Raw genomic sequence first — 14,377 nt, 5'->3', positions numbered from 1 at the left:
AATTTATTTTTATATAATTTATTTATATCTATAATACTTCTCTATTAAAATTATTGATATAATCATTTTTTTCAACAAGAATAATAATATATATAAATCCAAACTTCAAATATACAAATTTTCCATAAGTCTTTTACAAAAAAGTAAACACCGTCATAAAAAAATATTAAAAAACTTACTTTTTTTTTAATATTTTTAAGAATTTATTATATTTATAAAATTTAATATAGATCTCGTTTGATTATACAGATAAAATAAAAAAATTTAAAATAAAAATTTAAAATTAAATAAAATATTATTAGAATATAATTTTTTAATATAATTTTTTATATATTAAAAAAATTAAATTATTTATTATATTTTATATAAAAATTTAAATAAATTATAATAATTAAATAAAATAACATTATTGGTATAACCTTCCGCTTTCGAGAGGATCTTCCACACGCTGGTCAAACCTATCATTCTGCGAATCCCAATGGCTGGGTTTAGGCAGGGAGCTAACACTTTGCAGTCTCGAACAATGATCGATCTTGCTTCTATCTCATCTCAGCTTCGTCACTTGTCAGATGCTGAAAAATATATATATATATATATATATATATTAGTAGAGTCCTTCAAATTTATCGCAATTTTACTATTTATGTATTTTATATTTTTTACTTAATAGTTAAGAAAATAATTATTAATAAAATCATCTATTTTTTTAATAATTAAAGATATTAAAAAAGTAATTAAAAGAAATCAAAAGAAAAAGAATACAAAAATTATAACTAACAATACAACCAACGGTAAGCGATGGGACTAACGATAGTGTATATATATATATATATACAAACAATTTGTTCAAGTTTTAAATATACGAGTCTTATACAAGTGTTTGTAAAAAAGTATATCCTAATTAAAAAAAGTGTAAAAAATATTTTTTATTAGTATGACCATTTTTTGTACAATTGGATTATATGAGATTTATCTATTTGAAATTTGTACTTAAAGCATTAGCATTGGTTTCTCTACATGCAAATACAAAATCACATATTTTAGAGATTGTCTTTATCATTTTAGAAAAACTCACACATTGGATTATGTATCTTTGAGTCAAAATAATAATAAAATAATTTTTTTTACAATTATTAATTTTTTTTATATATTGTTTTTCAATTAGCACACACTACGTACATTTGGCATTAATAATACAAATATAATAATAATATAAATATAAATTTTATATATATATTATATGAAAAATGTTTTTAAAGAATATAATATATTATAATAATAAAATGAGGGTGAATGTGAAGATTCTCTATTGTTGAGGAAAGGAGAAGAGCAAAGGGTTGAGAGAGAGAGAGAGAGAGAGAGAGAGAGAGAGAGAGAGAGAGAGAGAGAGAGAGAGAGAGAGAGAGAGAGAGAGAGAGAAATTAATAAAATAATATTGAAGAGTGAATAATGCATCTTCAAAGATGTTGAAACATTGTTTATAGTTATGTAAAATTTTAGATATGTGTAATCCAATACAGTCACATTGAAGGTTTAATTATGTAAATATGTAGATAGAAGAGTTATAGACAACATGAATTCAGATTTGGAGGCCCCTTTCAATTATGCAGAAGTTTATGAGGCATTAAAACAAATGAGCCATTTCAAAGCCCTAAGACTTGATGGATTCTTAGCTGGATTTTTTCAAGAACATTGGGAGGTATTAGGTTCCAAGGTATGTATGGCTGTTTTGAATTTTTTAAATAGGGGGGAGTATGCCTTGTAATTTAAACCTTACAAATATTGCTTTGGTTCCTAAGAGTAATTTTCTTGTGCCAGTAAATGAATATAGGCCAATTGCTCTATGTAATGTCTTGTATAAATTAATAGCAAAAACTTTGGCAAATAGGCTTAAGAAAGTATTATGTCATATTATATCTAGCTATCAAAGTGCATTTGTGCCAGGAAGATCCATTACAAATAATGTGATGATAGCATTTGAGCTATTACACTCAATGAAGCAAAGGAAGAGAGGATCAGTTGGAAGGTTGGCATTGAAACTTGATATGTCAAAAGCGTATGAAATGATAGAGTGGAAGTTCTTGGAAAATATAATGAGAAGGATGGGGTTTAATGAGAAATGGATTCAAACAGTGATGAAGTGTGTCAATTCTGTTTCATACGTAGCATTAGTGAATGGTGGGCTTGGGGAGAAGTTTTTGCCAACAAGAAGATTGAGGTAAAGTGATCCACTATCACCTTACCTCTTTAATTTGCTTGTACAAGGATTGAGTTATTTGCTTAATAGAGCTGATCAAAGAGGCTCGATGAGTGGAGTGGTTGCGGTTAGAGGTGGTTTAAAACTTACTTGCTATTTACAGATGATTGTATCACAGTCATCTTTAGCAAAGCAAGTAAGGAAGACTGGAGAACTATTCAAGACACACTACATAAATATAAGAAAGCTTCTGGACAAGTCCTTAATCGACAGAAAATTTCAATACTGTTCAGTTCCAAAGAAGCAGGTTCAATATTGTGTGGTGACTATGGAAGATATCTTGGCTTACCAACAATGGTGGGAAGAGCAAAATATCAGGCTTTTTAGGGGATAAAAATAGCATATGGAAGAGAATTCATGGTTGAAAGAATTCTTTTTTACCTACAGCTGGTAAGAGGTAATAATAAAGGCTATATTGCAGTCCATCCTAATTTATACAATGAATTACCAAATAAATTATGTAAGGAGATCAATGTTTTTATTTTCAAACTTCTATAGAATAACAAGAAAGAAGGAAGAAGGATTTGTTGGAAGAGGTGGGATAAGATGGGAGAGAACAAATTGAAAGGTGGAATGGGGTTTAGAGATATAGAGTTATTCAATAAAGCAATGTTGGCCAAGCAATGTTGGAAATTGCAGTAGGAACCTGATTCTCTAGTGGCAAGAATTTTCAAAACAAAATATTATAAAGGGGCTGGTTCTATGGAAGTAAGGATTGGTTCAAATTCTTCTTATATATGGAGGAGTTTATTGACAGCTCGAGATCTAATAAAGGAAGATATGGTATGGAGAGTTAGTAATGGGTCAAAGATTTCAATTTGGAATCAAAAGTGATTACCTTAATCACCATCTTTCAAAGTATATTCTCTAGTGAAAATCTTAGAAGAAACAACAAAAGTGAAGGAGTTGATAAGTGAAGATTTGCACTACTAGAATGAAAAACTGGTTTTTGATATTTTTGGGAAGAGTGAAGCTATTCAAATTTGTAGTATACCCTTGAGCAGAAGGCAAATTGAAGATAAGAAAATATGAGAGTTATACAAAGGATGGGAAGTTTAGAGTTAAAAGGGCCTATTATATTGGGAGAAGGTTGTCTGCAGCAAGTCAACGTGAATGTTCAAGTAGAAAGGACACGAAATAGAGGTGGGAAATGATATGAAATATGTGTATACCAGGTACTATGAAATAGTTTTTTTGGAAGGCACTTAACATGATTTTGCCTATGAAGAAAAATCTCTTTAAGAATAAGGTGGTACCTGACATGTTATGTCCCATATGTGGTAGGGATAAAGAGACTACTTATCATGTACTTTGGAACTGTCTTGCAACTAGTGATTTGTGAGCAATGAAGGAAAGTTCTTTGCAGAAATGGAATTGTGATGAAGGGGATTTTTCATTTATGGAAAAAATTACAACAATGTTTCCATCAGGAGAAGCTTAAGGAGATATCTGTTATTTTAGCAAATATGTGGAAGAGGAGAAACATGGCAGTTTTTTAAGATAAATTTGATAGTTCTACCCATTTAGTGCAAAAGGCTTTACTCAATCTCAAAATGTCCAAAGAAGCTGATGAATTTATTATAGAACATCAAATTCAAGGAGCTTGCAGAAGGAGATATGTTAAATGGCAACCACCCAGAGCAGAAATTACAAAGGTAAACTTTGATGTAGCCATAGAAAAATGAGGGAATAAAATGGGAATTGGAGTGGTCGGCAGAAACTTTAAAGGGGAGATGTTGTTCACTGTCTGTGCTGGTAAGATGTTTATTGGACCTGTTGAACTAGCTAAAGCATACGCATTATGGAAGGCAATGGAAATTTGTAATAAGTTAAACATTTAGAAGGTTCAGTTTGAAGGGGATGCTCTTAAAGTCATTACTAATATAACTCAAAAAGAAGCAACAAGTTCATGGCTAGGGCAAGAAGTGGATGAGATCAAGAATATACTTCAACAATTGCCAAATTGGGAAGTAAAGTTTGTCTGCTAAGAAGGCAATAGTGTTGCACATGATTTGGCAAGAAGGGCTTTACACATAAGTGATGAAGTAATTTGGATAGAAGAGGGACCGAGTGATCTAATGTCTCTGATGGAAAAGGAAAGGCCATGTATTTCTGATTCTACTTTTTAATGAAATGATGTTTTGTTGATGATTCAAAAACATAAAAAAAATTATGTGAATATGTGTTTGCATTTGCATATTGATCGAGACACCAACGCCAATGCTCTTAGCATTACTCTTTTGATAAAATGATGTTATTTTTTATAAGGTATTTTCATATAAAAATATCCCTCTTTTTAAAATATTATTATGTAAAGTGGAGTAAAAAATGATGTGTTTCATATTTTCAAGCTGTTTGAGAAGGATTATATAGCATGAATTTCATACTAGAATTGGTCTGTGACTGTGACACATGTCATCCACTAGGGGTGTTCATCCGAATCGGATAAAAATCTGATCTGGTCTGGAAATCCAGAATCCAGGCGGTTATCTGCCCGGATTACACCTGGACGGTTGAGGAAAATCTAGATCCGTAACTAGATCCGGTTTTATAACCTAGTTATCCATAACTGGGTTATACATTTTTTTTTCTTTTCCAAAAAGAACACCGTAGTGGACAATTTTCAAAGTAGGTAATTCTTAGTTCCTACTTGCATTGCCTCATGACTTAGTACTGGGCAAATTGTTTAATTTGATTTCAAGTTTTTTATTTCAAGCTCACTAAAGAAGACATGAACCTGATCAAAACTATGGGAAGTATCAGACCAGCCATCCTGGCAAGTATTTGGCAAGTATTGGGACATTATGCATAAAGCAAGCATCTCCAAGAATATTATTCAGTTCCTTTGTTACAACTGAATCATTTGCTAGATAGTGGCCTTGTGCAGCTTACCCCAATTCCAAATTGAAGATGTGAAAAGTAGTGACATTTTTTTTTTAATCAATTAAGAGTAGTGACATTGTATAAGTTTAATTAGTTGTGATGTATTATTATTATTTTTTTCTTTGTAAATTTATGTTTTGCATTGTGATGTAACAATAATATTACCTATTTTGTAATTTTTTTTGTATTTTGTTCTTCAATTTATTTTTTAAAAAAATCTTTTTAGAAGTGTTTAAATTATTTTTTAAAAAAATCTAGGTAATTTGAACATTATATCAGATTTTTTTTTTTTTTTTTTTTTTTATAAAAAGTGCTATAATGTTTTTTAAATAAAATATTACAAAACTTGGATTGAATCCAGTTATCCACCCGGATTGAATACGGGCGGATCCTGATTTGGTTATGGCCGGATATCTAGATTCGGATCCAGATGAACACCCCTATCATCCACCTCTATTTCATTGATGGTCTTTTTACTTTTCTATTGTTTGAATTTTCCTTCTCCTGATTATCAAAGGTATATCTATTTTGTTTTCTCAATGATGTGGTTTTTGTTTGGCACATGAGAAAATGAAAAAAGAAAACATGGGTATATAATATATATATATATATTTATATATATATGCTATAATTTTCTCTATTTATGTGTATACCTGGAAAAGCTAATAATGTTGGAACGTACAACTCTCCTAAATAACTCAGATTTGTTGATGCATGGTCAAGATGTTGGAGAGAGGATTTGCATGGGATATGTTCTAGAGAAATGATAGTTGGAAAAAAGTGATAAACACAAGAATCACATAAAAAATAAATTAATTTTTTAATAGTAAACTCTATTCTTTTTTTACTTTACAATACTTATGCACTCTACAACTATACATAACATTAATTTTTAAGAAAATAACTTCAATTTTAATTTAGTATAAATTAGGTCTTTAATAGACCTTGTAATAAAAGGCAAAGCTAACACATCAATTTTAGTATTAAAAATCAAAATTAAAATAATTCTTTTTTGAAAAAAAAAAATGCTGTAGTTTTACCACAACACCCGTTGCAAGGTGGCAAGTTTCAATCCACTTAGGGTGGTTCTCGCCACCACGTGTCGGGTGGTTAGACCATCCATTTGGATTTTGTTTTTCATTTTTAATTAGATTGTTAGAAATAATTTGCTGCATTTCAGCATTTTTATAAAACAATATAATACGAATGTATCAATCGTTTATTGTATAGGCACCGTATTTTAAGCATAAGTGCTCTCAAATATTTTTCAATCTCATTTTATCTCATTATTTAAATATAATTTAATTATTAATTTTTTTAATTTTTTGATTCAATCATTACAAATTTTTTAAATTTATAAACAAAATATAAAATATAAATCAACTTTTTTACATTTCAGAACAAAATTAATGTCACTACAAGATAAGTGAGTTTTTGTGACCAAACTTTTATGACCAAAAGGACTATTTCCTACAAAAATTGTAGGAAATAGTCATTTTGGTCATTAAATTTTGGTCACAAAAGCCCACTTTTCTTGTAGTGTGTTAAAAAAATTATATTCTAATTCTCTTTTAATTTTATAATTTTTTTATTTAATTTTTTCTCTCACAATTTTCAGAATCTCATAAAAGTCTTAACTCAAATAATTTTATTATTATTTACAAATTATCTTATTACTTTTAACATATTTCTCAATATCTTGTATGTGTAACCAAACGGGACCTCACAATCTATATTGCTTATAGAAAAATTCTATTTATAAATAAGTGTGGATAAATCCACACATAACTAGTAAAATATTTACATGACGTAATTTGATTTGAAAGATAAATTTTACATTTTAACTTTACAAATCAAATCTTACCATTTAAATGATGTAAATAATATGCTTTACACTTCAACTTGAAAATAGAATAACTCTTATCAGGAACTTTAGAATCAAAACAAAATAGCAGAGCCAAATTAAAGTCTTAAAAAAAACAAGATGACAATTTTTATATGCCTAATTTGTTTTCACAAACCTGCAACTCAATTCATGTCAAAGCATCTTATTATTATAATTTTTTTGAATTCTCGTATAAAAAAAATTTAACATTTTCAAATCCCAAAACAGAAATAAAATAAATTATTTAATATTTTCAAATCTCAAAATAAAAATAATATTAAAAAAATATATTTTAATAATATTTTATTCAACTTTTAACTTTAATCTCTACTCATCTCATCTATAAAAATCTACAAAAATAAACGACGCCCTCGAAAAGTTTACGATTAGTAATCCTTAATAACCAAACGATATTATCTGAGGACGTTTTGATTATTAATTATCATAAGAGAGATCATCATGATCATCAGCATCCTAGATAGCTTCCAGAAATGGGTTTCTTCCCTTCCCGGCCTGTTAGTTCCCTTTTAAGCCTGATCTGCATTAATTTGTTGTTGAAGATTCAAATTAGATTTAAAGTCGAATTAAAAGCTAGCATGCATGCAGTTAGAGATCGGTGCTACCAAAGATTCTCGTGAAACGTACAGAAAAGCTAGCATGCATGAAGCACGCTGAGGTCGACGGGGAAGAAAAAAAAAGAAAGAAGAAAAAGAAAAAGAAGCTGAGAAAAGCAAGAAGCACAACAACTATACATCAACTCTATAAAGCAAAATGGAAATATGGATACAGACGAGACGACTAGTTCACATCAAGCGCCCTTTGTCTTTGACTTGGGTCGCCTTGCATGCCTCCTTTATTCATGTATAAATAGGCCAGCCTTCCCAGATTTTGCTTGACATCTATATATATAATAAACCGATGATGATCATGAGCAATATCACTTCTTTGCTTTTTCAAAGCTTTATAAAGTTCGGCCATTGAAATGACCAGAAATATGTTGAAGTCATGTTTGTAATATCACTTTCTCACTTAGGATTGTTGTAAAAGAATCTCCGCCAAAGTATTATATATGGATAGAGTACTCTTCCTCTAAATTGGGTCAGGAAATTAAACTCGATCCATATAAATAATTTTCAAATTTCAAATTAAACAAAAATAATATTCTAATAATTTTTTTTTTTAATTTTCATTTCATATTATCCCATCTCATCTCAACTCATTATTCAAACATTCACTTATGACTATATTCCATAGATCTAATATTGTAACTCTAAGAGGAATTACTGGAAAAAAGAAGCCGAGAAAGGGTTCAAATGATACATATATAAATATTACAGCCCCGTGTCGCTTTCGCATGCAGCATGAAAATTCCGAGTGGGGAAGTAGCACGCGTACTGCTGCAAGCTGATCACCACTGACAGTTACAGACCAAATTTCCAAGAATGGGGTTAGCAAAATGGCAATTCAATGAAGCTGATTCAGCCTGTTGACCTTTTTCAAGGGAGCTGACTGAGTAGTAGTCTTCCTCCTGATCAAAGAGTACCGTCAATTCTTCAATTATTCGACAGACAACTGATACCAGAGTTGAATTTTAATCAAGAAAAGTACGTGACATTGGTTTTGTTTTTCTAATGGTGAGACCTGCAGATTATGATTCAGTGGCTGATCAATATATCTATATATCTATATATAGTACGTAGAAATGCCCATTTTTTATTCATGGTAATGATGGATATAGCTTAGAAAATGCACCACTGTCATCATTGTTTCTGCCATAGCTGTAATCTGTTTATCTTGGTAAAATATACCAACCCTGGTACACATATATAGTTGGATAAGCATATTAAAAAGATGAAAATGGGTTCCCTTTATTCTTAATTAGTAGCTAGCATTGGTAAATGCAAGATTAGTACGTAGGTACTGACATTTTGATTAATCTTCTTGGTTATGATTCATGATTCATTCAAAGAAAAAATAAATAAACCTCCTCGGTTATGATGTGGTCAATATAATAACCATTCTTGTGGCATTTTGTCTCAAAGTGGTCCTCACAAGAGATCTAATCCTTTCTTCTTACGACACAATTCCCAACTTTTCTCTTTTCCTTAAGTATAATTATTAAAGCCATTTAACTGTTCATCAAAGGCCAAAAGGTTAAAAAGAAAAGGGTGATATCTTGACAAGGGAAAGAAAAAAATGGAAAGAAGAGAAAGAAGATGCAGGAAAGGATGAAGTCTGTTTGCTAATTTGTTTCTTTGCATTGTTCGGTGAAAGGGCATGTGAATGCGAGGATATAAAAGTCCCCATATGAGGAAAGTAGACAATCTTTTCAAACTTGAAAGAAAGCAAAGGTTCCAATTTCCTTTTGATAATATTTTTTTTTCCCCTTCCATAATGGAGAAAGTAATTATTGTGATCACATGAGTTCACTGAGTTCTCATGAGAATCACATTGGGACAATTATGGGATCCCTGATCTTCTTTTACACATAAGCACGAGTATTAATTATATACACGAGAGAGGGAGAGAGACAGAGGACCAAATGGTACCCAAAAAAGTAGTATTAAACAAATGTACCAAATAAATAAATGCAAGTTCAAAGCATAGTGACTCGGTCGTACAATAGATATCATCAACTTATCATAATTAATTAACAGGAAAAACAGAGGAGAACAACTCTTTCTTTGGTGTCATGCATACATGATATGTGCTTTCTGCTTTACCTATTTTTATTTACATCTACAATTAGAAGTAATCAAAATGATGAGGGATCTGATATGGTTCATCCCTCTCTTTCTTGCTTAACTTTGGTAACAAAGCTCTACTCCTGATCGTCTTGTCATGTAAATCTCTAGGGACCTCAGGTGGTCTAACTGACCTAATCAAAGCCCAATTCACACCCTTGAAGAACTCATGCCTCTTGATCTCAACAGATCCCTTTAAGCTTCCAATTCTCTTGTTGGGATTCTTCACCAAGAGCTTACATATGAGGTCTTGAACTTTCACCATCTCTTCAAATTCTTTGCTGCTGCCAATACCAATTTTTGGAAAGGTTAGTGGCTGTTTAAGGATGTTGATGAGAGTTTTCTCATTGTTTTCACCTTTGAAAGGTGTTCTACCATACAACATTTCGTACAAGAACACCCCCAAAGTCCACCAATCAACCGCACTCCCATGGCCTTGCCCTGAGATCACCTCCGGAGCTAGGTACTCGTGTGTCCCAACGAAGGACTTTGAACGAGCATTGATTGGCTCAGCCACCAGTTCTGGATGAAGTTCCTGGACATTAACCCGTTCTGTTATTGTCGAAACATTAGCTTTGTTTCTCTTGTTGGAGGCTGAGAAACATGACAGCACAGGCTGCATGGGTGCAACACAAGAAGGTGTCGAGCATTTTGCATACTTGTCATTGGAATCCAAGTACCGTTTAGCCCTTAGGAGCTCAGGAACAACATCGCATTTGAGTGAAAGATCGAAATCCGAAAGCATAATGTGTCCATCTTCTCTGACCAGCACATTTTCTGGCTTAAGGTCTCTGTAAACAATACCCATCATGTGGAGATACTCTAGAGCTAGGAGTGTCTCAGCAGCGTAAAACCTGTCACATTTCAACAGCATTTACTTAATTTTAATCCATATAATAAAACGTATACGAAAAAAAAAAAAAAAAAAAAAAAGTAAGAATAATGCAGTAGTACTAGCCAATCACTTGTTGCAACGTCACTTCACTTCTTGACTTTGTTGCTAACAAGGAGAGAGCTTCCATAAAAGAAAATATTAACAACTTTTTAAGTGATTTTGAAGATCAAAGAGACTTACTTAGCAGATGAAATGCTAAAGCGCTTCCCGGGCTGTCTTTGTCGAGCGGCGTACAAGTCTCCACCGGGACAAAACTCCATGACCAAGCAAGAATAATGAGAAGCCTCTAACTCGGCGTACAATGTTGGCAAGAAAGGGTGATCAAGCATACCCAAAATCTCCTTCTCCATTTCAGCCCTCTGCAGTTTATTCCTTATGGCGAGAGCTTCTTTGTCCACCACTTTCATGGCGTAGAAGCACTGCGGTAACCCCAGCACCGGGTTCCGAATCTGGCAGAGATAGACGTTCCCGAGGTCGCCGCTGCCGAGGCGACGGAGGAGCTTGAAGTGGTCGAGACCCACTTGACCTTTTGAGCTCCGGAGACGCCGCATGGCTTCCCAGGCGGCTTGGTTAGCCTTATGGGGCTTGTGAGAGCTTAGCAGAGAGGTGTCAGTAGTAGTGGAGGAACAGACGGAAACCGAGCTCCGGCGGCTGCCGAAGCTGAGGTTGCTCATCCAGCTCCGGCTAGAGTCCGGCACGGTTATCGAGGAGCAGCTGCTGTCATAGTCGGATTCATCTCTGGAAATGGAAGCCATTGTTGTTTAGGGAGCATGTACGTGTAAATTAAAAGACTGCAAATATGTTTGAGAGGTTCTGCTTGCTTTCCCAGTCTTTATATATACACACAAGATTAATTCGTGGGTACTGTTAATCAGCGCATGAATATTTATGCAATGTAGTTTGGAGGAAGTTCCCAAAGTACTACTTTTGCTAATAGAGATTGGCCCCCAACTTTTGCCTAATAATAAAAGGGCTTATGTTTTATGTGGTTAGGTAAATGCCACTACCATCCACTGATTATCACAACACTGCCACTATGCCTGATCATGACCTTATGGCCCATCTCCTCTTCAAACAAATAAATAAGCTTTAATACCCTAATGTGATGAAATTAATCTCCCTAATGTTTAGCTTAGCACATGATATATAAAAACCGGATACGATTGTGATGTGTTATGTAATCCCCGGCTTGAATATTAGAGAATGACCGATGATATGAGACTCTATATTGTTTGAAAAAGAAAAATTCTGATAAGTTATGACAATATGTGATTTTCGATAAATCTCAACGAGATTACAATTAAGTAAATGAAGAATCACTCTTAAAAGTACTCAGCGGGTGCAAATTAAAGTAGATCATCATTTGCATGTTGATATAGTTCATGAGTTGCCTACATATATACATTTTTTGGTCTATATATGTAGTTTTGGTGCAAATGATCATGATCAGTAATATTAGTACTACGATGGAGTCGTATATCTTTTATTTGGTGGCATATATGCTGCATGGTGTAGTACTACTCTTTCGTTCGTGTGGTTTTGAACTGAATAGAATGATCTGCAGGAATGAAGCATAGTCATGTTAAGAAAAGAAAAAGAGATTTGATGTTGGGTTGGGCATGCTAACTGACACCACCACTAGGTTTTGTTGGTTCAAAGGTGGCTTCCAAAAAGGAATATATATGTCCAAAGCATATATATATATATATGCTTCACTGTATATACAGTAATACAGGAAAAAAAAGCATTGTAAATTGTAACTCATTATTATAATTTGTTTATGTTATGATCTTTCTAGGACATTTCATGAAATGGCCTTCACTACTCTGATTGCTTAAACGTACTTATAAACTATGATGCAGTATCCAGCACCAGCCACCTTTGAGAGAGTGTGTGTGTGTGAGAGAGAGAGAGAGAGAGAGAGAGAGAGAGAGAGAGAGCATGTCTCCCATGGGGGCCAAAGTTAAAAGACCCACACACAGATATTTCGTACACATCAAATTCTGTGGCATTCTCCAGGTTTCAAGCCTTCACCTTGTCAAAAGTGATCATACTAGTACTCAAGTACTCCGGCCCACAAAAATAAAATTGAGAATAATTACTAGATAGTCTAGATAATTTTGGAGTAAATTAATAATTATAGAGATATTTTAGTAATATAATATTAAAATTTTATTACTGATCTTCATTCTCCACATCATTTTTTTTGTTTTTTTTTTTAAATTAATTGAATTATTTTACTTATAATCCATATACCACGTATTTAATAAAAAAAAAATTAAAAAATCATGTGTGATATGTGATATGAGAATAACGAGTAGAATTTTTCATAATATTATATTATAAGAACACCAGAAAACCATATCATTTATATTTTGAAAATATTTAATAATTTTATATTCCATAAAAACGACATCGTATGGGGCATCAAAGAAAACCGACGCAATTCAGTTTCGCCGGTCAAACATTGCCTTTTGAACGGTGGTTTCAAAGAAAAGAAACCCCCCCGGGGAGGGGGGACTGTTTGGTAATATCGGTGGATTTTTTATTTTTGGGTTGTATTAAAGGAGATGTGAAAAGGTGGGGGCACGAAGCACCCGTGCCCCCAAATAATTTTTCCACCTCAACAGAGAGAAATGATGGTAACTTTTTTATGACATTCTTGTAATGCATGTGAGCCTAAGGTAGGGACCTTTGTATTGGGTCCATAATCCATTTATTAGGATATTTCCAATTATTTCATATCTCCCATCCATATTTAATCTATCCGCTCCTTTAGACTTGACATTTTTCCCTCTTTTTTTCCTTTTTGTTTTTCTTTTGCCAAAACTTCAATATATCTTTTAATGATTTATATTTGAGTTTAGAATAATTCTAGTTTTCAGCCTAGAAATGAGTTTTCTTTTGTTTCTATAATGCAAAATTTACATAATCCGAAAGCATAATGTGTTCTTGATCGATATGCATTAAGAAGTTTAAATAATCGTAATTTGGTCAATTCTAAAAGACAGTGATAAATTTTGTCGCGCATCATATAAACAATATTTATTTTCTATAATTGTGTATATAATGGAAAACAATCATGTCAAATTCAAATCGGACAAGAAACTCAAAGTTACCATGTTCATATCATTGTTCTCAAACAATGCAAGCTGTTTCCTAGTTTAATGCTTGAAGTGCATTTATGGAGAAAGAAAATTACCAATTTTGATCCTAAGGAAAGCAAATGGAGGCATTATTATTGCCAATTATTTCCTTCCTTTCATTATGACTCCCATATATTATGTAATTGAACTCAACATCATCTCTTTCACTTCTAGAAGATTATTTATGAGTTGGTTGTGTTCTTTTAAGCTCAAAAACACATTGGATACCTTGCTCCATTGGTTTTATATATTCTGGCCTGGATTCTGTTTGGAGTAATATCATTGATTGTGTTGTGTGCATAATCTCTTCATCATCAAACCCATTATATAGAGAGGTATTATATATATTCCCTACCTTCTAGACTTTCTTGTCATTTACCCCATTCCGTGAGACGGATCTTGTGGCCCCATAATCCTAATTTCCTTCCATCATCATTGTTCTCTAAAGAAATCCTTTAATCCAACAAAACATTGAGCACTTGATTTTCAAGACAAAAAGAAGAAAAATGCAATAAAATGTAATGTGGGGGGAAAGGTGAAAATGCAGAGGATGTTGGGGAAGATCAT

At 32.5% G+C, this 14,377-nt stretch overlaps 1 protein-coding gene across 1 annotated transcript; it reads right to left on the bottom strand.

Annotated features, from left to right (window-relative positions):
- Positions 1–9,638: 9,638 nt before the first annotated feature.
- On the bottom strand, positions 9,639–11,591 carry LOC122305108 (protein kinase PINOID 2). Its single transcript, XM_043117432.1, has 2 exons — positions 10,845–11,591; positions 9,639–10,623 (listed from the first exon to the last, which is right to left on the bottom strand). The coding sequence occupies exons 1-2, from the start codon at positions 11,417–11,419 to the stop codon at positions 9,771–9,773; spliced, it is 1,428 nt and encodes a 475-aa protein (XP_042973366.1). The 5' UTR covers positions 11,420–11,591; the 3' UTR covers positions 9,639–9,770.
- Positions 11,592–14,377: the final 2,786 nt, after the last annotated feature.

Source organism: Carya illinoinensis, chromosome 3 (genome assembly GCF_018687715.1).
Source record: "Carya illinoinensis cultivar Pawnee chromosome 3, C.illinoinensisPawnee_v1, whole genome shotgun sequence".
NCBI classification, from domain to species: Eukaryota; Viridiplantae; Streptophyta; class Magnoliopsida; order Fagales; family Juglandaceae; genus Carya; species Carya illinoinensis.
This window is presented reverse-complemented; position numbering and strand designations above follow the sequence as displayed.